Raw genomic sequence first — 27,041 nt, 5'->3', positions numbered from 1 at the left:
GCTTACCATGGACTCTGCTAGTTCTATTTCTAGCCATCAGAAATGAAAGCTCTCTGTTTAGAACTAGAACCAAATATTTCTTCTCAGAGGGTGAAATACCTACCTATTGCTGTTTGATTAAGCAGGATTTTGTTTTTGAGATGTTAGGGAATGAACTAAAGTGGGCAAGCTCTTTTCCATGGAGATACACCCTCAGCCCCAGTTAGCAGTTTTATAAAACTGACACTTAGGTACCAATAACCTCCCATTTGTTTGTTTGTTTGTTTTTTGTCTTTTTCCAGGGATGGAACTCACGACCGCCTGCTTGCAAGGCAGGTGCTTATGCCGCTGAGCTAAATCCCCAGCCCCCCGTTTGGATAATTCATAAGCAGAGATACACAGCAACGCTGCAAGCTTGGAGACATCTTGTTCAGAAGTATCTATCTTTGTTTTAGGGAGGAGACATGGCCTGAAAGAGACAAGAAGGTAGCCAAGCAATTGCAATCTATTCCTAGTTCTTATACTTAGCTTGTGAATGCCCTCGGGAAAGTCGTTTAGTAAACTGCTTCCTTTAATTTGTCTTATGTTCCTAAGGGGAAAATACATTTGCCTTTTTCTTTTCAGTACTAGGGACTGAACCCTAGGCCCTCACACTGAGCTACATTGCCAGCCTTTTCTTTTCTTTTCTCTTCTTTCTTTCTTTTTCTTTTCTTTTCTTTTCTTTTTTTGACACAGGGTCTCACTAAGTCATGCAGGCTATGCTCAAACTTGTGATCCTCTTGCCTCAGCCTCTTGCTAAAATTACAGCTATGTACCACATGCCCAGCTACATCTGCCTTTTTTACCTGCAATATTTTAATTTCAAAATTTTCAAATACACTGAAAGGTTGTTAAGCTTTTTCACCTAGATACTCATCAACTATAAACACTGCTCTACAATATTTCTTTTATCCATGTTTGTGAAACTATATTCTAGACAAAAATAATGCTTTTAATGTAATAAAAAAATCCTGGAGAAGAAATGCTCCTCATAAGAAGAAGGACATAGTCAGGGATATAGTCCGGTGGCGTGGTACCTGCCTGGTAAACATAAAGTCCTGACTTCAACTCCTGGTACCAAAAATAAAAAAGGTGATAAAAGGTCAATAAATATATACTAAGCATAAAGCAAGGACATCATCCCAAGAATATTTTCTCAGGACTGAGATTCTTTTAAAAACTCTAGGCATGTAACAAAGCTCGTGTTCATCCACTGGGGAATACCTTGCTAAGTCATTTGGTCTTAGCTGGTGCCTAGAGCTGGACAGAAGGCACTTCCAACCTTCATCTCAGACTCTGGGTCCCTGTGATGTGGGGCTCACCAGCACTCATGCTTCATCCACTATAAATAACCCACTTCCACACACAGAGGATAGAGGAGGGGACACGTCCAAGGAAAAGTGGAGAACAGTGAAGTCAGGCACTGGAGGGAGGAGTTGGTGGCAGCCAAGCATGGACAAGGGCAGCAGCTCCCCAAACCTGCTGACATTTCCCTGCAGCACAGCCCAAGGACACCGAGGCAGAGCTGCCCTTCGGAACACACCACAGTCTTCCACGTCCAGCTCTCAGAATTCCCCTTCTCCACCTCCTGTCTTCCATCCTTCTGATTCGAAGCTCTGCTTCGCTTCCTACACTGCGGGCAATTCTGTTTTCCCTCTTTAGAGGTTATGCTGTTAATGTTCCATCTGACCACTTGGAACAACAAGGCTCTATCACAGCAAATATTCAGCCACAACAAATGAGACTTTACTGCATGTGTCTTTGCAAGATAACCACCTTCCTAAGAAAACACAAGCAGAGCTCTCCTGAGGGTACCCAGTAAGGGCTGCATATTTCTCCAGCCGTATCCCAAGGTTTTGTGTTAAAAGACAGGATTTCCTGTTAGGTCAGTCCTGCTCACGAAACACAAAGGTTTTTTTTTTTTTTTTTTACAAAACTATCTAAGGCCATTCTCAATATCCCTAAATCAGTAAGATAATTCAGCACTGACTAATTTTCAGTAAGTATCTCCTATCAATTGTTTTCCTGGCATATTTCCTAGTCTCGCTTGGCTCAGTGGCCAGCTCTGTACCCACGGCTCCACTGCAGTGATACTGATTGATGGAGTTTGAATGTATAAGATCACGCATTATCCAAGCCTCAGCTTCCTGACCTACACACAGCTCTCCACTGTAAACAAAGGAAGCAGTTTACAGCCAGCCATCAACTGCTTGGTTTGTAAAATTAAGGCATGCCTGAACACCTCTGCACAACACTTTGAGATGTTTTGATAAATTACAGCCAAGGTACAAAATTCCAGTACTGATTTCTAAAGTCACCAGATTCTCCATCCATTCCTGTTGCATTTGTAGCTATCTTTTTCATATCTTTTCTTCCTTTCTAAGAAGAGTGTCTAAAAATCTGACAGGCACCATTATTTAAAGAGTACACAACACTTTCATCATTTGAAAATCACAGGTCTTTTAAATTTCTTCTCCTGTGTCCCTTTGCCCCTTTGCATATGAATACATTAGGACCCAACAGATGGGTAAATCAAGATGTTCACTAGATTATTCTTTCATGACATGACCAACGACTAAAATGCTGAAGATAACAGATGTTAACCTACCCTGGATGTATTATGTGTTTTATCAAGACATCACAAATACTCTGAGGCTTTCCCAAGCAATGAAACACATCCAATTTACTTGAATAAACACACAGCCAAGTGGGAAAGGGAAAAGGGAGAGGGAGGGACAAAGAACCCACTTTGCAACATTTCCTGGATCATTTCATCAGTCTGTCTCTTCCGTGTTTGTGTTAAAAGCATAGTCATGCACCAAGAATATAGCTGCTTTTCACTCCCTCAAATCGTGTCATCTAAAAACATGGAGTGGTGATACAGGATGATAAATAATCTTCACTAATTCTCAAACGACCAAGCTGCATGTGGCCGAACACTGTTTATCTCTTGCCAGAGCCAGGCTGCGATTCCTCTGCAGCAGAGCCAGGGCAGTAGAGCATTACTGATGTCTCTCTCCAGCACTTAGAGACCAACTGTGAGGAAACCCAGGTGGCAGCACAGAGAGGCCAACAGGAGCACTGCTGCCTGGCAGATACCCCAGGCCTCTGCCCAACCCCTGTGTGCTCCTGGCCCTCCTCTGTCCCAACAAGCCAGCACTTGGAAAGCCTGGAGTGAGTTTTCCCAGAGTCACACACAGAAGAACAGAGGAAAGGGACACACGGTCCTTCTGCAAGGAAAGCAGCCCTAACATAACTTCTGCTCACACAGGGGTGCCTTCGAGGGGCTCAGTGCAAACTGTGCTACCCCTGTTAGCCACCTTCTCTTTTCTTCTCAAGTTTAGCTGCACATTTGAAATAAGATCTCTGCATATAGCAGAGGACCTATTGCAGCCATTAAAGAATCACACACATGGAGAAGGAAAAGGAGAAAGAACTGGAGAACAGAGGGAGGAGCATCCCTTTTGGAATTAGCAGCCAGGGGGCCAACAGTAAAGGAGGAGGGAGACAGGCAGCCCACCGCACTGTTGTGGTGACAAATGATTCTTTGGTGGCACTCCGATGCAGGTTTTTGGTGATATTAATGGGCTATTTCCTTGTCAAACTAAATTCTTGGTACTTCTGGCTCACAGCTAGAAGGTACTTCCCATACTTGCCTGCTGCTGGGTGCTGTCACAAGACAGAGTCCAGCTCATGGAATATGTGTAGGTAGGAGTCACTTCTGATGACCTGGCTAAGTCACACTTCCTGTGCGATCCTCACCCTTTCCCACTTCCCCTGTATCACTTAGGTGTCAATACCCAGGGGACTATGAAGTAACATAAAGATGGCAGAACTTCTGTCAGCCTGAGTCTGTATCACCTGTCACCAATGAAGATGATGTGGAACAGAACGCAGCCCACCAAAAACCCCTGTGGGTAAGGGAGAAATTAACTCTATTGTGTCAGGCCAGTGAGAACTCTGAGAGTACTTGTTACAACAGTCCACATTTCTTTAACAGAATACAATGCATGCTGAATCTCCCTATTAAACCCTATCAGAAGACTTATCTCACCAATAACTACAAATCACTCTCCAAGAACGAAATTACAGTGCCCATGTATTTCCATACCAGACTTTACATAGGTCATAGTCACAGGTATTGTCTGAGAATCCAGGCAGGCACCAGGGGTCTGGTCAGGAAATGTATATGATAAATTGGGAGCTGATCAGGTAATCTACATGAAGGTGATTCCATGTGGTAACACTGTGGCACTATGTAAAAGGACACAGTAGAGTGGTGGTGCTCTTGTGGCAGATCTTCAAGTTAAGTTACAAAGCAAGGCTCAAACAGTGCATAAAAAAAATTTTAGTGGTAGGCATTTTAATTATCTGTAGTGGTTTTTTTTTTTTTTCTGGAACAACTAACATGAAACAAATAGCAATGATTACCTTTGTAGAAAGGGAAGGGGAGAAGTAAATCACCTTTTATTTCACACCATTTTGTATTGTTGAAACTCTCCAGTATTCCATTTATGTTACTTTTTTGTAAAAATGTCAACAGCTGTAGCAACATTATGTCTTTTTCATACATCCCTGTATTTTAAAAATTATTACTATAAATCAGCAGCATTTCAGGAAGAATAATGTCCACCAAGTGGCTGAGCTTCCGTCCTCTCCTGGTAAGTTTATCGTGAAGATGAGGACACTGTGAGGTCATCATAACTATCCGGGTTTGTGTTCACACTGGTGTCACAGGTAACCCAAGCCTCTCTATAGCTTTTTGAAAAAGTAACCCTGGCAAGAGCATTTCTGATCAGTGATCCCTATAAACCAAAGCCTTAAGAGCCACGTAAATTCTCTTCCAGATTAATTCCACACTTTTCACTCAGAGTCTGTGGGGGGAAAGGAGCCCACACAGGATAACAACCTTGGGTTCTAAATCGAAGAAAGGCACCATGAACAGAACTCAGAGGGTGAAAGGGACACTGATTTGCTGGCACAGAAGTACAGTTCAGTGGGTCTACAGTTAGGGGAAAAATAATCTCCTAATCCTGAAAGAAATTCTAGATCTCCTTTTCAAAATACTTCTTCAAAGTGTGCAGTTTCCAATAACATACTAAAAACGTTTCTTAGAATTCAGCATCTGGCTCATCTCTTTTTGCTTGGGTTTCAATTCCAGAGCAGAGGAGAAAAGGCTGACCCAACAGGAAGGCACAGCCAGTATAATGCAGGCACTCGCATAGTTGTTCTGGATTTTGTTTAAATCAACTGAACACAATTCCGCCAGAACACGGAAATTAAGGCCCAGACAGTATGTGTTTAAATATTCTGAGATAAACATTTGTGCTATGCTATCAAGCACAACCAAATGTAGGACAAAGACGATGCTGTGCAACAGGTTCCCAAGAACCTTTCCAATACACAGCCCACACTTCCAGCAGCATAAGACACCAACTCATGACCCTGCCAGGCTTCAAGGAATCTGAAGTTTCCTGGATGAACAGATAGTTAAAAAAAATAATGACAAACACTGCACCATAATCTGTATCTGTTTAAAAGTTAAATACTCTTTCGTACTAAATCTCAACTATGTGTTTTCTTCAGCTTAAAGTCTTCTTAACAAGAACACAATATAATATATTTGGCTTGGGGTGGTATATTGGATATCAGTGTTCTGTGGATTCACTCAAAAACCAAAATGGAGCTTCTCATACCAGAGGGCCTGTCCAGCTGGCCTTAGGCATAAGGATACACGATCAAGTCTTAGCATTTTATATCTCAGCTCCTGTGCTCTTCTAGCAGCACTGCCCATAATTTCTGAGGAGATTACTGACCCAAAGACTGTACTTGAAAGTAACATTCTCTACAACAAAATTAATAGGACTGAACACAACTGAATAATGAGATTCCCATTTCTGACTTAGCAAATTAAAGACAGTGACAGGAAGCCAGGGAAAAGGCGCACTGGGTATTCCACGTTGTGACTGTCTGCCAGATTTAAACCTCACTTGGAAAGAGAAGAAAGGGCAAGGGAGACGCGGTAAAGACTCAGCGACACACTACACATCATCCTTGAGGCGACAGTCAACTATCTGTTCTCTCTAGTGTAGCCTCCAGGCAGAGAGAGGCAGATGCTGCCATCTAGAGATGTCTAGAGTTCTCGGCTGTGATATTAGTGCAGCCAACATGACAGGGCAGATGCGGGAGACTTCAGGACTTCAGGGAAACAGCTGCCCGACGGGCACATTCTTTCCCGGAGCCAGGTCCCAGACACAGGGTACTGCAGTTTCCTCACATTTAAGACTGCAAAGTCCCCTGTAAGGGGAAAGTGAGGAATGAGGAATTTAAAAAGTAAAAGTAAAAGGATCAAATAAATAAAACAGCTTTTTAAATAAAGACAAGAAGATGGGTATCCACAAGGAAAGGCATCACCAGGGACAAAGGGTTAGCACCTCTGGAAAGCCCTGGAACTCTGGAGTTATGAACTACAGAGAAAGAAAATGAAATTAGAAAGCCAAAGGCAGGAATTTCAATCAGATAGGCAAGAAAATCAGGAAGATATGAAACTCAGTCAAAGACTGGCATCTTGGGGAAAACAAGAGATGCAGGTAATAAAAAAGGGCATATTTGCAATCACAAGTTACCAGGGTGCCTAAAAAAATAAAGAAAATCTATGTTTAGAGAAAACATGTAAAGAATAGTTAGACATTATACATGATTTCCATCCTTATGGTTGAAGAAATTATCAAAACTTTCAAGTGAATTTTATAATCCTATTATATAAAATTATTAGGATTTATTTTTGAAAAATATAAAATGATGCAGAATCTATCTAATCCCGAATCCCCCAACTGATAACTGAATCTAAGTTCCTGAGCTAGGAAGCTAAATTAAGTTCTGCCTGATCAAAGATATGATTTTATTTGTTCTGATAATGGATTCCCAGTCTTTCCCTCTTCATGATAAGCTTTCAACACTGATGGTCATAATTCAGATGCAAGTCTGTGACATCTGTCAGCCCTGTGGGACAGGTTATAAGCTTCCCACTTTAGTGACAACTCTTGCCACAAGCAACTTCAGCCGTATCTAGTTAATTTCCTACTGAATGAAAATTTGTTTAAAATGCCACACAAGTGGGGACCATTCAGTCCTGCCCTAGTCTCTCCCTGCCCTGACAGGGTGAGGAGTCCAAGGGTTGTCAGCATGATGGATGAGGGAAATTACTCCTGGTGTACCGTCCGCGCCCCCACCTCTACCCAGCAAATCGTTCGAATCAGCACAGGAGGCAGGGGACATTCTGATCACTCAGGATGCAGGCCTTGTGGGAAAATAGCTCATCCCTGAAAAGTAGTACAGTTATTAAAAGTGGTACACTCATTGCCCCTTTTGTGGCTTTTATGACACTGACAGCAAAAGTGTGCATAGCAGAGACCATCTCTAGGGCCAGCATGGTAGTTGGTAGAATTTAGGAGTTTACAACCACAAACTACAAGGAAACCTGTTCTTGTCATTCATTCATCAAATTAAAGCAGGAGCCCCTGAGATTGACAAAAGAAGTGAATCTCCACATCATGCAGAGGGCAGCTCAGCCTTACTCTCCCTGTTCCCATCTCTGAAAACATGCCCGTTGGGGACCTGCTCCCATTTTGGTTTCTCAGGCTAGCGGCAGTAGGTGTCAGGGAAGCCTGCTCCAGGGACCAAGGTTTGGGCTGTATGTTGTGAAACCCCATGGGGACCAGTCACACAAGGACCGGACGCTGCACAGCAGGCAACACAGGAGGGGACACAGAAACTCAAGAGGAACAGTGGTTTCTTTCCACCCCAACAGGCCCAAAAGATGCTGGCTTTACAGACATAGCTGCTGTCTGATATTTCACAGGCAGTAAGTTTTTTCCCCCGTACTGGCTTACAAAGAAAATAACAATGATACTTAAGAGATAGAAAAACATGTTAAAACAAAAAGTCTTTTAAATATAACAGAAAATACATTTAACTATAAGAGTTATGAGACTCCCCACCAGCTCTACTGCATGGTAAATATAACCAGAAACTACAGGAATCAAATTATGTGATATAAATACAGAAAGACAATCAAATCAAAAGAACAGAATGGAGTCAGAGATAGACCTTTAACACACCTGGGAATTTAGTACATGCTAAAAGTAGTGTTATAAAGTAGGGAGAAAAGAAGTGTTATAACACTATAAAGTGGGAGGAAAAAAACAGTGTCTGTGTGGGAATAACTGGCAAGCTATTTAAAGAAAGAATAAAAAGCAGAAATCCTCTTTTATTTCTTAACAAAAATAAATCCTAGAGATTTAAATATTAAGAACTAACCCACAAAGACATTAGAAAAGTAAGATGTTACTGTTAGAATCTAAGAAGAAAAACCAACTTCCTATGCATAGCATGTATTAGAATCCAGAAGTCATTCAAAATTAATAAAATAAGTCAAACCTCTGGCAAAACTATTCCAGTGGGGAAAAGTTGAAATAAAAAAGATAGCACTAAACAATGCTGAGAATAAAAGAGAACTCAAAATGGAAGATATCACATAGAATAGTTTTGAAAATTAATAATTAAGTCCCCACAAAACCAACAAATATTCAACTGACTCAAGAAAAAAATTTTAAAATATTAATAGTCCTATTATTAAAAATTTAGGTTGGTCAAAGTTTCCCCCACACAGAAAGCAGCAGGTCTGGATTGCTCTAGGGGCAACATTCAGAAGAGTGGAGGGAGAGATTAATGCATTATTACACAACTTCCGGACATTAGAATCGGAAAAACTGTGCCTATGGGAGATAAAACTATTGTCTAGCAAATTCATCTCCCATTCTCCCTGCACAGCAGGGAGGGACTTCCTCTCTCTGTTGCCAGGGACTAATCACAGAGCTGGTTTTGGTCTATGGGCAGAAGTGACCCTGGAAGGATTCCATGTGTAGTCTTTGAGTAGAGCTCAGCATCTCCACTCTCCACTCCGGGAACATGCCCTCCAGCACGGAAGAACACACCTGAAAAGTGTTGCCCTGCAGCCCAGCTCCTTGAGTGCAACAGAGAACAGACTGAAGCACCCCTGCAGTCGGGGGTCCACAGCCCAAACAGCTGCCCAAGCCAGCTGTACACATAACCAAAGTGAAAAGCTGTTGGTGAGGTGCGTTGCTTAGAAACTGTGATTTACTATGGAACGTCATTGCTATAATTAGTTGTGGATATAGATTACTAATTTATATTGTTGAGCTAACATATCTTAATATTAAAACCAGATCAAGACCACACAAGATAAGAAAATCAGAAGCTAATACCACTTTTAAACACAGATAGAAAAGTTCCAAAAATATTAATAAATTTGAGTGCAGAGAGGTAAATTAAAAAGTAACTTGTTATGACAATGTTGTGTTTTCTCAAGAATGTAAGATTAATGGTCATCAATTCAGGTATAAAAAATTTGATAAAAAAAAATTCTAGGTGACAGTCCTGCATGGTGGCATATGCCTGTAATCCTACACTTGGGAGGTTGAGGCAGGAGGATCCCCAGGAGTTCAAGGGCACCCTGGGCTACAAAGAGAGTTCAAGGCCAGCTTGAACAACATAGTGAGACCCTGTCTCAAAAAAACAAAATAATAAAAAAAAAACTAGATGACTAAGAAAAGAGACATTTTTCATAGGATGCAAAGCTTAAAAAAAAGGGAAATTCAAGAATTTATAAAACATTATGAAATGTTGAATGTATTCTTTTTATAATGAAGAATAAAACAAAGGTATGTGACAATATGACCTCTCCTATTCAGTTTAGTCCTGGAGCTCTAATTAGTGAAGATGAATGAAAGAGAAGGAAAGAAGGAAGGGAAAGGCAGGAAAGGAGGAGAGAGGAAAAGGGAGGAGTGGAGGAAGGGAAGGAAGAGAATACGATTGAAAAAGTAAAGAAGCAAACTGTCATTTTTGCAGATCATGGCAAGCCCCTTTCAAATCGATAGATAAAATAAAAAACTACAAGGTTGATCAATTTAAAGTATTCAAAAAGCCAACTGAATTCCTCCTATTTAGCAAACAATTGGAACTGTTTACTTTTAAAAGATATTATTGGAAGTTACTAAGAGTGAATCTAATAAATGCTGTACAGATTCTTTCTGTAAAAAATAGAACCTTACTGAGAAACATTAGAGAAATCCTAAGTTAATAGAGCAATATACTATGTTCTAGAATAGTAAAACTCAGCATCATAAAAATGTCAATTTCCACAAATTTATCTACAGATTTGATGTAATTTTAATCAAAATCTCAGTTAGCTTGCAGAATTTCATGAGCAAATTCAGAGGGAGGATAAACATGCCAAAAAATAAAAAAGCCAACAAAGAGCTACAACGACACTGTAATGAAATTATAGTAATTAAGAAAGTGTGATAGGGGATCAGGGACAGACAGATAGACCAATTACAAAACAGACCTCCCTGAAACAGAAATACACAAAGAACACCAGGCATTGTGCTCTGATATGAATTATGCTCTGTAATTGTTACAAAGATATTGTCAGGATTAACCATCCCCATTTACTAATGGAGATACCAGGGTTCCAATGAGGTTAAGTGACAATGGTCTCAAATCACAGAGCCAAGACTCATCATTACCAGAATTTAGTCCTATATTTTCCAACATCAAAAATGCCAATATTTTTCAACATTTCCTGTATTTTTCAAGAATGATTAGTAAATAAAGCAAGATAAAAGACCCGCTTACTAAGAATATTAATAGCCTCAAAAGTGAATTAAAAAATCTTAGTGAAAAAACTAGGCAAAACATAGCATATACAAGTACAATTATACAGTGACTACCATAAAATAGTCAAGAAGAAATACTCTGATCTATTGAGCATCACTCTCGAGCCTGACCATGAGTCCACTTAAATGAGAAAGGTATACAGCATGTCCTAGAGAATTAAACTCATGGTGCTGTGTTGAACTGATTTAGGCAGATCGCAATGCAAATAAAATAAAACTATCACCTAACTCAAAGTACAAGATGAACACGCACTGACACTCTCAATAGAAAAAAAAGTATGTAAAACTCTAAAAGATTATAAAGACCGAAACTCTTATCTTCATTACAGATATGTCCCCCAAATTATCAGAGCCAGATTTAACACCTCATATGTGCAAGATGTTGTGAAGATTTAAAGTCAATGACAGAAATGCTATTTTTTAAAAAAGAACTACACCAGAGGGTAAATTAGAAACACCATGTACCATAAAGTTTGTTTCCAAAGAGCCATAATTCTCTGGCTGGACTCTTGAATATTTAGTTTAGTTATGTGGAATTCCTATTAAAATGTTTTATGTTCTCAGTTCACTTAATAGCTTGATTTTTCTAGTAGTTTGTTTATTCCTAGCTCCCATGAATACAGAGAGAATCATGCTTTAAAGAAAAATGAAATACAAGAAAAATGGCATTTTAAAGAATGGAAATCGAATTAAAATCTAAATTGCAAATTGTCTAACGTATAAGACAGCTAAATTAGAACTCCAAGAAATGCTGAAAGGGAATATATTTTTAAGGGTCATAAACCAAACACCAATATTAATTGCAATAAGAAAGCTTATTTAAATGAAAAGCCCACAAACTAAGGATTTCATAAGCAACGGTCCTAATTTATATGCTTAACATGCTAACATTTATTATTTTCTTGTACATGGCTAACCAATTAGGATATATTTCTAAAGAACCAATTTTATTTGCTGGCAATTATTTGTTATCTTAGCTATAATTCTGCAGCTTTCCAAGCAACAAATGAATGTCTTACATCTGGAAAAGAAAACACAAAAAGTGATGGTATGATGTTTGAATACATGCAATTAGTGGACATGTTACATTCTAATTAACATAATTAGCTTTGCAATGGTTCTCACAATAACTGTCTACACTTGTGTCACTTTACTGATAGTTAATGGCATGTGTAACAAAGATCTTCTGTTCTTTCCATTGAATAATAAAACAAAATGAAACTTTTCCAAAAAGAAAAGACAGGCAGCTTCAACAAATATTCAAAACTCTTTGTAATCAATAAAGCTGTTCTCTAGAGAGTTTAGAAGACAAAACACACAGTGCATTCCAGTGGCCTACAAACTGGAGTACAAGAATCACAATATACTCAATTGAAGTTTAGAGAAAAAAAGGAACTTTAATTTCCATTTTTAAATCTCCAATTTTCAATCTCCTTTTGTTGTTGGCTTCCCAAGTTGATATTCAAGCTGAAACTCAGACAACAGGCACTACAGCTGATGACTAAAATACACAGCATCCTTAGAGACTGGGAAGCAGCCACGCTGCCCGCTCCAAGACTCCATGATGTGGCCACCAAATGGTTACCACCTAGTAGAGTGCTTGCCTCCAGGGCCCTGTGATATCCTGCAGCAAGTGTGTTCTCCAGTGATTTTCTAGTGGAGAGTTACAGGTGTGTAAGGCTTTCAACCCCTCCTCTAAGTACATGACCAGCATGTTTAGACACATCCATGTATCAGGGGTACATACTCGAAAATGTTTTGTTGAAAGGATGAGCCTGCAAAAATGTCTGAAGCCTAAGAGGCATCCCGTGTGTTACACCTGGGCAAATGATAGCAAAATTTGGCAAGGGCAAAACCAGCTAGAAATGTTAAAAATATTTTTAGTAAAAAGGGAAATGTTAATAATTTAAAAATTCAAATATACAGGTACTGTGGTATCCTACCTAAGTGTCAATTCAAAAGAAAGCAGCACTTCTTTATGAAGCATATTTTTAATGTAAAAAAAGATCCATAAAGGCCAGGATCTTCACAAGCCCTTTGTGTCATCCACTGAAAGGAATGCAAAGAATGAAGCTGGGGCTCTTCTTTTTTGGTCACATTTTATATTTTAATAGATTTGTCCCTTAAAGTTTACTTTATGAAAATGTCACATTATCCCTTCCCCATAATTTCTGATTTCAAGCAAGCTGTATACCTTACAAACAATCCTGAAAAAAAAACATGATAGACTTGCAGTCTTCTGGAAATAATCATAGAGATGGCAATCTTTACAAGGCCAGCTTCTGCCATTGTTTAAACCATGAATTTCAGATAATGTGTTTTTTTTAAATAAAACTTTTAAATCCCTCATGTAATAAATTAATACATCAGATCATCTTGTCCAAGACAAGAGTTAACATTTATTGTGCTCCCTCTTTTTGCCTTCAAAGTGGACATCCTTATAAGTAAAGCTTCACTTGATTCCAGCAACAATACAGGACAGGCAGTGATAATATTCCTGTTGAGAGCAGTTACACTCCATGGCTAAAGTCACATATTTAGTACATGGTAAAATCAAGATTCCAAGCCACGAAGCCAAGTGCTAAAGACCATATCCTTGAACACTAAAAAGCATACAGCAATTAAATTCTAAATCAAGTGCTTCTACAACAAATCACAATTTAGATAAGAGCCACCACAAGCATGGTCTCTCTGTGCAAGGGGAAAAGTTGACCCAAGACCTACTCCACCTATAAAATTTTCCAGTTCCTGGATTCGTTTTCAAAAGTAAGGCTCTCAAAACACAATTAAAATGTAGAGAAGTGCTGTGAGCACAACCAAAAAGGCCATGCTATTTCAGGTAGTGTCATAGCTAAGAGCTTCCCCATGGAATAACTCAGAGCCACACCTAGATTAGCTATGCTCATTTTTCTGGCTCTTTGGACAATCAGGCCATCAAGAAACAACCAGGAAAGGAGGGGAAGACAAGCAGAGACCTTTGGAGTCCAATATAACCATGTAATAAATGCTTGGGGTCAGATATGCAAAATTTTGGGGTAACAATATAATTCAATAGCAGAACTCTTGCTTAGCATGCCCTGTTCAGTAGCTGCACTAGAAAAAAACTTGGGTACACACAATTCAAAGGAGATTCGTGTACCCATGTTGGAGTGAGCGTAGGGAAGGAGGCAGGTAAGAGGCACTCTGTGGGCTACAGTGCAGACAGGGATTAGTCCACCACACAAGAGAAAATTGTGTAGAGAATTACTTTCTTTTCAGCATTAAGGAAGGGAGAGGCAGAGGAGTCTGATTCCCTTTGGGAAATTTTAAGTGGTTCAGTATGGCCAAAGTTACTGTGCCAGACTTTAGGTATTTTTAAAGATGACCTTCCATCAATTGAATCCATCAAGAGAATGAATGCTTTTCAGAAATAAAGGGGGAAATCCCAAAGTTTCATCGTTTAATCATTTTAAACTAGAAATTTGTAATAATATTGCTGCTTCCAAATATGTATCAGGACTAATACTTATTATTGCATGTGTCTCTGAAGCAAAAAAAATGTCTTATACAAACCAACAAAGAAATGAAAATGCACACATATAATCATTCATATAGGAAAAGCTATGGGATCTGTTATCAAGGAAAAGCAAGTTGGTTTCATGCAATGAATAGATTTTCATAGTTAATTGTAGAAGAGGCCCTAATTCTTACAAAAAGAATGATAAATATATACTCATTTTCTTGGGTATACAGATAAAATTCATGACATCAAATATTATTTAATTAATGCCTAATTTTATAATGGAAACAGTAATATAATATACTACCTTTGATTCTTGGACATTTTCAGATGTATACCAGCCAGGAAAAAACAAAAAGAAAGAAACCAAAAACTCAAAGTTTTAACGGTAAATCACCCTGGCTAGAAAGCACCATACAGGGACAAAGAAAAATAGGTAAGAGAAAAACAGAAGGAAAAGAAGTCAGGGCTTTGAGGAATAAAACTGGCAGGAGGATCATTCTTAGTATGAGGTCAGAATTATCAAAATTGGAGCCCAAGTTTGATACTTTTACATTGTATTTATAAAATTGACCTTCATTACTTATCACTCATGTTTTAAAATTTTACAAAAAGGAAGCTGATGTGTTGTGATTAATAAATGTGTATTTCGTGTATCACAAATAGCTATGTCAGCCTCTACTGCCCCACTCCATTCTTTGTGAAAAAGCAAATTAACACAATATAATGTCAAAAGAAAAGATCTTTCAATTCAGGAGGCCATCACTAACATCTAGTGACTGCATCTAACAAAAATAGAGACTCACTCTCTTTTGAGTAAAATACCAGAAGTACTGCATCATGAAGATTTCCCAAATAAAAAGAAATTGCTTGATTCGAGTGTCAAAGGTTCCCTTCTGCCTCACACAGGCATCCTTCTTACCTAGATGGCATTGGTGCCCTAGAAATCTAAGCCTGAAATCATTCTGCCACTGACAATCTAGGGCCTTCTGAGTTTCCATGTAGCCTTTTGTCTTCCTCACCACTCTAGAAATATTCCTTACAAAGCAATATTTCCCTGTGGCTTTAACCTTTTTGTCCCATCCCCTCTGCCCCATTCTACTATATGAACAGGCCCTCTATACTCTGAAGCTTGCCTATCACAAATCTACTCAGTTTTTAGAACTCAGTTCAAGGTGCAAGGCTTTTTCAGAAACCTGCATTCATCGTTCTGCTTCTATAAATTCTCACAGCTGCAAAGTTGTATGCTGCCCACTATGTTGTTATCTTCTACCTGGTCTGATTTCTCAGAAATGCTCTCAGTCAGGTTTATAAGAGCCTCAAAAGCAATACCATGTGTTACATCCTTGCTATAAAGGGTTTAATAGTAATTGTATAATAGGGACTCTGTTCATAGTCAACTGAAAAATGAGCACTGATTCAGAATCCAACACCAGATTGATGTTTCAGGAGCCAACAAAAAAGGAATATATGTAATTACCAATACTTCACATTACAGTAGCCAAAAAAGTGTATCTAGAAAAATATTAGAGAAGGTTGCTTTCCAAATGCTATAATAACCAGGAACTTCCCGAGAAGTCTATGAAGTAAAATAACTTTTTTTCATTTTTCCAAAGACAAAAAATGTTACATCTCTTTCCTCCCACACGCCACTCTAATTACCTGGGTTTCTTAATTTCTTCTGAACAGCAGAATCCTTTGGACAATAAGAGAGCATACAAAAAGATGCTGATCTATTACCATGTGAGCTAACGGACACCAGAAAGGACGAGCTGTGCCACCCCAGGAGGACCTTCGAGTAGCACACATCTGCCACTGCACCAGCAGGTTCCTCCATGACTGCAGCTTTCTCTGCTCTGTCGCCTCCTCTCAGTCATCTCCTGACACACAGAACCCAGCAAAATCCTGCACAGGCAGAGCTCTCAAATAGATAAGTTTATGGGAAACAGCGTAGTAAGAGCCTCAGAAAACCAAAATTCAGGATTATGACTTCCTCAGTGTTCACTAATCAACAATCATTTCCTAAGTACTACTACACAGAGGGCAGTAATCATTGTGATAAAGATACAGTGAGGGAGAAGACAGCTGAAAAACAAGTGATTTACCACCCATCAGTCATCGTTTTATGAATGGCAGGCCAGTTGGTCAGCACCTAGAGAGGGACACAGTTGGGTAAAGAGGTAACAATGAAACAGTTTTAACACACACAGACACACAGACAGAGAGACAGAGATGTACCACTATACACTATTGCTGTCATAAATCTGTTTTGCTCCCCTTTGTGACAATAAGCAATTGAATTGAATTTTTCTCTCCTTTGTGATACTATGCAATGCATTTCTATTAAACCCTGCAGAATACACATGGACACTATTCATCCCCACTGACTTTCTTGCATGCCCTTGGTAACAGGAAGCCCACACCAGGCTGGTCTGTCCAGGCACACGCACGCAGCAAAGAGTAAAAAGTACACAGTACTTCCCAGCAAGGACAACATACTCAGCACACAAAGTACTGAGTACTTTTTACTCTTCGCAAAAATGAAGAGATAGGAAATTTTAAATAACTATTTTGAATGGAATTTTATTTAAAAGTACTTTTCTCCAAAATGTTTAGTTCTTCATTCATTCATTCATTCACAGACTACATCACACCCCCTCTCCCAATGTTATCTGCTAATTATCCTCCAGACATTGAAGCCAGTTAGTGCAAGAATGTGTGTTTAGAGAATCTCTTCTTAGAGACAGTAGCTGGATCATACTGAGGATTTTATAGTTCACTTTTAAGCTAATCTTTGATTTACAGACTCATGTTAAACCAGCTACTCTGTGGATGGGCCCAGGTGAGCCTATAATGAGATTTATCTTTGTGGATTAGGCCTGACCTATAATAATCTGCTCACAGCTCCCTACTGCTATTTCAGCACTGAGTTATGAAAATTCATCCCTTCACTATAAACAGAACCCCAGCTCAGAGGGTAATAACTATGAGATGTATTACTCCTGGAATACGAGCACTCCTGAGACTCTGATTATAATGTCCACAGCTGAAGGCACTATTTCACAATTGAGATTACTACTTTCCAGATGAAAAAAAACTCTGAACTGTGGAATAATGCCTTCAGCTACACATACTGTAATCACAGTCAGCAGTTCAGTATCCCAAGAGCAATACAGGTTACCAACTTGGAATGGTAAGCTGATTTAGGAAATGGGAGAGAGAAGGTATAGAAGTGTAAGCAACCCTAATTTCAGATTTGCTTTATCTGCTGACTATAATATTAAGAGTTTAATGTGAACAGTAACTATACCAACTTGGAGCCCAGATTTAAGAGTTTTACCAAACAAACCAGAAAAGTAATTTTTTTCTTTCTGAAAGAAAGACAGTGTTAACTGTTGCTGGAGTGAATAAGACAAAGGATCTCATATTCAGAGGCATACATTGCAAGTGTTCCTAGAAACAATGTAGCAAAATCTATGAAGAACTACAGCAATGCCTATATTTTTGTTTCTAATAATCTCACTGATAGAATTCACCCTAATAAAAACTCAGAGGTGGACAAAGACTTACCAAGTGTACCCATCATCATTATTTGCAATAGGAAAAACTCAGAAATAAAGAGGAAAATATTATAATAAATTGTGATAAATCCAGCAATTGACTAGTAGATAGTCTTTAAATTGAGTCATACTGGCTATTGAGAAATGCTAATTCATAAATATATTCCGCAACTTTTGTTGAGCAATTTATCCAAGGGCATTCAAATTGTTCCTACATCAATATTTAACAGACACTCTCTTGGAGTTAACTAATTGAACTTTGGATCAGGTTTTTGTTTTTGAGCTATAAAGCTAATGAAGTATTGATATAATATTAAATGACTGCAAATAAAATCTGCACCCTAAATAAATGCTGACATTATGTGTCTACATTCTGAATGAATTAAAAAAGAAAAAATACACTTTTGCATATGTTTAGCGAATTTTCCCTGATTCCTCATAATGCATTTTTGCAAATGGAAAAGATGAATATTCATCAAGGCTCTTTGAATATATTACAGTTTAAGTAGTTTGGTTTTAATATTTATAGTGCATCATGAAATATAATTTTTCCATTATAAGAAATAGATAGATGTCAAATGACAGCTACTGAAGAATCGGAAAATTACTTATTGCTTAACCTAATATTTAAAAGTTAAAACAGTATTTTTAGCTCTTTGTTTAAAAAGTAAAGTATTCCAGCAAGATATCTTCCAATTGTTTCAGTTGGTAAATGTTAAATAAAGATGAGGATCTAAGAAACAAACTAGTCTACCATCATGTAAGCGAAGGACAGAAAGTCGAGCCAACACCTCAGATCAATCCCCCTGAGGGACAAATGCTTTCCCCCTTCTGATAATGCCACCCCAGCTAAGCCTAGCATGCACCCTCCAAGAAATATTCTTCCTACTAATCTAAGGAACACACAGAACTCTGTCTCTTGAGTCACACATGAAACAGAGTAGTACCCAAGAATCTACTCAACTCTAACAACTTTATATGGTTAGTACAACACTCAGTGCCATGTACAGGGGGAGAAACTGAGGTTCAAATGGAAGCCTCTGGAGCTGATACGAGGCTGCTATGACCTCAGTAATTGTTTCCCCTTTTGTTACCATTTTTAGAGCTGAACAATTACAGCTTAATTCCTGAATACAGTTCTCATAGTTAGTGTCACTGTAGCTTGAAGAGTAGGTTCTTGGTTAGCCCATGTAATATAAACTAAAAAAATTTTTTTCGCAGACTAGAAACTAAATTAATATATCATAGCCAGTTCTGGGGCACTGAAAATGTACAAAAAGGAAATATATTTGTTTATGCATTTAACAAATCAGTGAGCAGCAATTATCTACCATATACTACTCTAAACCTTGATTAAATTTACCTTGGGGGATTAAGAGACCGATAGCTGGTTCTCTTATCCATAGCTCCTGCCTCATGGATTGAGCCATTAACAGATAAAAAATACTTGAAAAAAATCCCATACTGCATATATAACCTTACTGTCATTATTTCTTTCTTGTCATTATTTTCCAAGCTACACAGTTGTAAACACTGTCTCTATAGCACTTGTGCTGTATTGGATATAAGGAATCTAGAGGTGGTTTAAGTATACAGGCAGTGTACATAGGTTACATGTATGTAACCTACGCCATTTTACACAGGGGACCGGAGCATCTGTAGAATTTGGAACCCAAGGGGTTCCTGAAACTCCTCGCCCACGCACACTGAAGAAGGAGTGTAAATAAGCAAACGATATGGCACAGTCAAGGGAGATGAAGCCTTGGAGAAAAAGGAAGAAAGTGGAAGCAAGCAGGAAGGGGCCACTTCACACACACAGTCAAGCAAGAAGGGACACAAATGCGACCATCGCAAGAATAAAATTGAAGAGGCATCTCTTTCAAATCAAACAAAATTGGAGAAAAAACTGGCAACTAATTTCCACAGTACTTCCGCCCTCCATCTATTATTCCAAAGTACAAAAATGGTGACTATTTCTTGTGATGCTCACACGAAATATTTCCAAACTTCAGTTATCAAGGCTTACAACTGTATTTCCTACCAAGATGTAAGTTACCACTGGTCCTGCTTTTGCTTCCTGAAATTTCCATCGTTCTTTCCAGAAAGCAGCATCTGTATAAATCCCCTGCTTCTGACCACTATGACTTCCTTGATAAACTACCCATGTGTGCAGGGAGGGACAGAAAGATGGAGGAAGCAAATGGGAAAATGAGTTTTCCCCTCTTCAGATTAATGTATATGAAGTATACATCTGACACTTCATCAGCACTCCTGGCTGGTGTCCCAGCAGGCAAACACTGGCTGAGCATGTATTCTGCCAGCTACTAGGCTACTTAGGATGAATTGGCAACAGGCCATTTATCTGAAATGCCCAATGTGTCTGGGAGAGGGAGCACAACTACATTTAGCATCGCCAAGGAAAACTAGATACTTCAGGCTAGGAATTAATCTCCTCCTTGAGAAGGTAGTTAGCATTACCTTCAAGTAAATGCCTATGACATTTAAATCACTATAGGTCATGCATTTACTAAAATTCATACCTACCAAACCTTCATTTATATCTTACTAACATATTAATACCTATCAGGCAGAGACTGCACACTTTTTTGAAACATATGCTGTAGGGATTAGCATGGAATTCTGTTATACTGGAAGCGATGCTAACATTTGGACATAACCATTATGATTCCTTAATGTTTTAATTCTTCCACACTTTGGTACACATATCACTTCAGTTTAGTTGCTCAGCGAATCCACAATGTATTTAAATAAATGCAACAATATGACTCCTTAAAAACAGATAAAAGGGAATTCCTTGAATGTGAACAACTACAATCTCTTTATCATTTTGCTGCCACAATTTTTGAGTGGCTGATGTAGAATTAGATGGGATTTGGCTTATCACACAGACTTTATGGTTAATTGCAATTGTAAGATACACACTAAACAATGAAACCAGAGAGGTTTCAGGTGGATGGTCTTAATAGGGCACCCATGACAGCATACAGGGTCATATTACCACTGTTACCTTGAGGTCAAAAGAATCTGTCATTTGTTATAAATAATTATTTGTTCCTACAATGGTATTTTTCAAATGCCTGCTACTTGCAAGGCATTGCACTAGGAGCAGTAGGGAGTAGGAAATCAAACCAGGTAAGAATTCTACTTTTGAGGTGCTTGCAATCTAGCAGGGTGTTACGAGGCAAAAATACAAAGGGCACAAGCAAACATACAGCATGATTATTGCAAAGGGAACCAGCGAAGGATAACTTATGGCTCAGGGAGATCACTGGCTTGGGACGGTGGCCAGGAGAACAGCGCAGTCAGAGAGGTATGTTCTTTTGAACAATGAACCCCCGTAGGCATCAGCTTTCTTGGAAGGCAAGAAAAAGACAAAGGAAACTAAGGAAGAGGAAATGAAACAGTTCTAATAGGTGTCAGTTTCTGCCACTTTAGCATCATTTTCTATCAAATGTTATAATTGATAGAAATAATGTAATCCAATCTAAACATGGTAGAAATGCCAAACATTAAACTTTAATGTCCCTTTGGCTGTGCAGTTCTATGAAAGGTACTAATAGCAAGACAAGGCACAAATATGTACCTGAGGGACACACTGAAATGATGGCAGAGCAATCCAGACACATCACTACAGAAGAAATCAAGGGGACAGGCTGCATGGAAGTTCTTGTGTGACTGCTACTGCCCTCAGTGACACAGAAGCCGGGGGACAAATGATCATTATGTATATCTCAACTGTACCAATCAACTTAATTTAAAAAAAGAATTTAGAAATATGATAAGGACAGACATACTATTATTGCTAGCATTTGAGACATTAAAATGCTACATGATTATTTCCAGTTTGCTCCACAAAGTATTTTACTATATTCTCCAGTTGGTCTTAAGCAAACACTATAAACATAAATCTTGCTGAAAGATCGCCTAATAATTTAAAAGATTCTTTGATAAGAATGCCATTTGGCAGATTTTTGGAGGTGTTCTTCCATGTTTTCTATTAATAGCTCTCCTTACTGTTGTGTCCTATTCCTATGACCTTTGGTGAATTTCTGTATTTGAGTATGTGACTAATAATGTGTATCGTTAGGCAATAAGATACAGTATGTTATGGTGTAGATCTAAACTGTCCCCCCAAATTCTTATGTGCGTGGATCATAAGGACACTAAGCTCATCAGTGGAGCCCCTAACCAGTGAGTCAAGCAGCTGCATGTGCCCTTAGCAGGTGGAGTCTGGTTGGAGGTGGTCACTGAAGGCTTGAGCTAAAGGTGTATATTCTCATCCCCAGCTCCTTCTTTCTGTCTCTGCTCCCTGGCTGTCCTGGGTTGGACAGTACTTCTCTACCTTGTCCTTCTGCCATACTATTTCTGCCTTGGGCCAGCTGACCACTGAATGAAACTGGGAGCCAAACCTCTCTTCCTTTTAAAGTATGAGTGTCAGGTATTTTGTTCCAGTGATGGGAATGTGATCAGGACACAGAACTTTGTGACAGTATTGTTTTAATCCAATGATTTACTTGACAGTAAATATACAAGATTACAATTTAAATGTGAAGAATAGTATTCAGCAGTGGCAGAAAAACATTTCTGTCAAAAAAATCATGAATTGTGAGGTATTTTCCTTTTAAAAAACATATGCTTACAGCAAAAGAAGCTTTTAACAAAATTCCTCAAGGAGGAAAAGTTACTTTGGACTGAGGGTTGGAGTAGAAGAAAATGTTATCTAGCATTATTTTAACTCTATTTTAATGTGGAAAACAATAAATTCTGGTTAAAGGATAATAGTCAATTTTAAAGGTACAAACTACCCTAAAGAAAACTGCTCTGGAGATAACTACTCCATATATTCAAAACCTCAAATTATTCTGAAAACAGAATCAGGGAATTCCAGAATTGAAAGGAACTTGATGGACTGTTTAATATGTCTTTTCATCTTATAGTTGCAGATGACATGGCAGAGCCTGAGAAAGTACGTGACTTTTCTAAATATATACAGCTACTTAATGATAAAAGCAGAACTAGAGCCTGGACCTAAATCAAATCTCTGCATTATTGTGTGATTCCCAAATAGCCCACATAATGTATTACCAATGAATAAAATTATGAAATACCATAATACACTGATTTATATATTACTTATACCTTCATCTATAAAAGATGCTTAAAATATATTTCCATATCATACAACCCCAACACCAATGCAAAAGTAACATACAGACTTTTAAGCCAAATCAAAGGATAGAGTAGAGAAGTAAGGTTAGTCACTTTTAAAAAATTCTAGTAAGCATCATGGTTAAAAATAAATTTCTTCATGATGGGGGACAGTGATGTACAAGTTCTTGCTGCTAACAAATACACTAATATTTATGTGGTGTACCAGCTGAATATTTAAGTGGTGTACCAGCAGATGAATGTGGAGAGTAGATTGTGTTCGAAAAGTCACCATTTTTCTTTTTGGTGCTCAGGATCAAATACCTGGCTTGCAGCATGATAGACAAGCATTTTACCACTGATGTATAATGCTAATTCCCATCATTTTTAATCATTCTGGAAAAAAAATGGCCCCAGTATGAACCACCAACAGATGCTAAATGCACGCAAAATTTTTCATGAGAACCATATTTACATGGCCTGAAAGTAGCACTTCAACGACTATTTACTGATTGCTGGAGAAATAACTATGGTGGAAAAATTGTGCAACATCTTGAGTGGAAAATCAGAATTAACATCATAATGAGGGACTGGTGGACACCATGAGTCTGAAGTCATCACGTCCTGAGGCTACATCACCAAGGCCTGATTCTGGTCTGGGATACAAAACCCTGAATTTCATGCAGACAAACATAGTATGAGACATATTCTATTAAAAATAATCCATTAAAAAAACCTTCTTCAAAAATGCTCATGTCAGAAAAAAAAAAAAAGAAACATTTCACATTAACGTAGACCAAAGAAATGGGGAGTTAAAGAAAATATATGACTACAAGTTGAATCCTGTACTGAAGAAAGAAAACACTACAAAAGACATGCCTGAATCAGTGATGACGATGAAACACAGATCAGAGTAAGGAATAAGATTGCATCAGCTGCAGATTCACCCAGGTAAACTGTAGTGACAAAAGGCTATGGAATATACGCAACGTACACTCAGATAAATCAAAACATTATGTGCATGTATGTGTGAATGCACAGCCATCCATCCACACGCACACAAAATACAAATTATGAGCCACCTTAGGCAAGATGCTACTTAACTGAGTCGAAAATACTGAATAAACTGGTACCTGTTCAGTAAGACTGAAATTAAATAAAAAGTGTAAAAAACAAAAAAAGCCTACAACATGTTCATTTCATCAGAGGAAAAGGTGGACACAGATCAAATACTGAAATATTCCAAGTTTGGGGACCAAAGGTAGAAATTAAGGGAAAGCAAGAGATTTCAGACTGCCCAATCTGTGCTCAATGCCACATGTGGTTAAGTTTCAATCTAGTTAAACACAGTATACCTAAATAGTCCCCAGGGAGGGGGCAAGCTCCCAGCATCGGGATGCTATGCTACCCCGAGCGGATGTCACTCACCAGGCTGGCGGTGAGGGAGGGCGCTGACTGCCCCAGGGTCTGGCTGCGCATGCGCACGAGGTTGGATGTCTCTGCAGAGGCTGACCACGCCTGCCCCGCCACTGGGTTTGGAAGGAGGTATCTCCCTGTTGGGGTTGAAGAGAAGACGGTGTCAGTGGCAGCTGGACATCAGTGGTTCTGCAACAACAGTGGGTCTTTTCCCAGTCTTTGGTCTCTATTAGTTCTACCATACTCGGTAATTACGTTGGTGAATGGCAAACATAAGATTATTTTTGGACTGTTTTTATTTCAAGCCAGGAGCTCCACTGGTGGGTTCTGACCTTGGAAACCCTTCTCATCTCCTGTAGGTGGAGCTTGCTTCATCAGGGGAGGATGAAGTGGGTGTTCCTATCTCCCTTGTCTCCTGGAACGTGTTGAAGACATATGTAAACAAACATGCTCAGCATTATAGAAATAAACACGGGCATTTATGAATGTACTGGGTGGGGGGAGAACACCTAATATGGTTGGAACATGTAAAAACAGTTTAAATACACAACTAATAAAAGAAAAAAAAACACTTTAAAATGCAAAGTGATCCAGGAATCAACCAAGAAAAAAACTATAAAGTGGAGATTGTGACCAACTAAAGGAAATGGGGGAATTCTCTCAAGGTGAAATAGGACTGGCACCCCTTTCCCCAGCCTCGCTCCCTGAATCGCATGTGGCGGCCAACCGTGTCCAAGGCATACATAATGGCCCCCATTTGCATAAATCAGGACATCAATGTCAGTCTAGGTTCACTGAGCAATTTCCATCAACCTTGAACTCTAATATATATGCGTATGCTCTTAAAAGTCAAACAGCTGAATCAATTCATACTGTGATTTCCTTGGTACAGGCACTCAGCTAGTATCAACATACAAGAAATGAGTTTTCTGATAAGCGGGAAAGTTAGGATGGCCATGAATATTCACATAATAATGACAATCAGTAACAAGAGACCAGATCTGATTTTTATCTGCTTTGCTACAATACCACTGGCACACTGATTAAATGAGGTGAGGCTGAGTAGGCATTTCCTGCCCAGGAAACAGGGAGAATAAGAAAATAGACATTGAGGGCCGAGTGTATGGGAACTCCAGCTCTGTTCCTCTATAGAATCATGGGGGACTGCAGCATGGATAGCTGAAGGCACAGCAGCTGAGGTAACCTGTTTGTCCTTCCTGCAAGTGCACCTTAAACATACACATCCTACTGATTAATAACCATTGCATCTACTAGTTTACTGTCACTGAACATACTAACTACCAGCACTACCAAAGCAGAGGAAGAAGGCATATCCTATACACTGTCCAGGTGTGAGATCTAATGCTTTATTTAATCCAAGGACTTTCTGGAAATTAATGAGAAAAATGGCTTCTTAGTTTGTGAAAAATTATCTTTCATTCTCTTATTATACAGAAAAGAACAGACTGGAGAAAAACCTTGAGATCTTGCCCAGTGGCTGAAAAACACTGAGGGAAAGGTCAGCCTCTTTTGGACTCAATATTTTCTATCTCTAAAATGGATATAAGAATCTTCTTTGTAGCCAGGGATTTAGTTCAGTGGCATAAGCACCTGCCTGGAAGAGTAAGGCTGTGAGTTTGATCCCAGGTTAAAAAAAAAAAATCTTCTTTGTAGAGTTGTTGAGAAAAGTTTGTGAGTAAAGTACTCAATCTGTTAGCTATCTAACCATAACTGTAGAAAAAGTGAAATGTGTGTGTGTGTGTGTGTGTGTGTGTGTGTGTGTTTTAGAGGGAGTATGGCTTATTTTCATTCGAAAGTAGAAAATCCATATATACTTATATATATATATGACCTATGATCATGGTAGAGAAAATTATTCTGAACATTTTTGTAATCTTTCAGATTTTCTTTGTACAGCTTACAATTTCTTGAGACAATGTGATTGCATTGATTTGCATCATCTGTTACCCACCAACCCCACATAACAGATTATGAATGACCTTTTCCATGCAGATAAACACAGCAACTGTCAATTAACTGGAACTTGGACACTGTCATCAAAGTCTCAAATATAATTAATTACCCTCAGTGGTTCCAATCACTGCCTCAGAAACATCCAGGCATACTCTTATGGAGGGGATATTACATTTAAAGTCCAGAATTTTTTTTTCCTTGCCTTATTTTGAAATGTGAATTAAAAGCTGAATTGAGAGGATCTGGAGAAACTTGCTCATTTTAGACAGGACATAATGAAGAGCAAGAAAACTACAGACTGCATTTAGGAAAGTAGCATTAACATGATGTGAATAAGTAGGTATTTTGACAGAACTCACTATTTGCAAGACATTACATGTTTAAAATATAGCAATCTCATCAGTATCTGAATATACAGGTTTTTGGAAAGTCTTTCCTGGGTCTTTTCCTATATCATATATTCTTTTGTTCATGTTTGAGAGGGAAAATGAGCAGCACAGAAGCTGTAAGATGTCAGGGTTTGTGACGCAGAGCATTCCCTATGGCCCGCCATTCTGCCCCAGGGGCTCCATTTCAAAGAAAGCAGGGGTAGAGAGAAAAACATCTGAGGAGTAAAATAATCATGAAAAGTTTTAAAGGCAAACA

General features: G+C 38.7%; 1 protein-coding gene across 6 annotated transcripts in view; it reads right to left on the bottom strand.

Moving 5' to 3' along the window:
• Mast4 (microtubule associated serine/threonine kinase family member 4) overlaps positions 1-27,041 on the bottom strand; it is a 541,638-nt gene that overhangs the window by 339,398 nt on the left and 175,199 nt on the right. For all 6 annotated transcript variants that reach the window (XM_063258271.1, XM_063258276.1, XM_063258273.1 and 3 more), the window contains exon 3: positions 24,435-24,559. In XM_063258271.1, the coding sequence (XP_063114341.1) occupies positions 24,435-24,559 (125 nt within the window). The remainder of the gene's footprint in view (positions 1-24,434; positions 24,560-27,041) is intronic.

Source organism: Cavia porcellus, unplaced genomic scaffold, assembly GCF_034190915.1.
Source record: "Cavia porcellus strain 051 isolate PalLab524CR breed Dunkin Hartley unplaced genomic scaffold, mCavPor4.1 scaffold_11, whole genome shotgun sequence".
In the NCBI taxonomy this organism is placed as follows: domain Eukaryota; kingdom Metazoa; phylum Chordata; class Mammalia; order Rodentia; family Caviidae; genus Cavia; species Cavia porcellus.
This window is presented reverse-complemented; position numbering and strand designations above follow the sequence as displayed.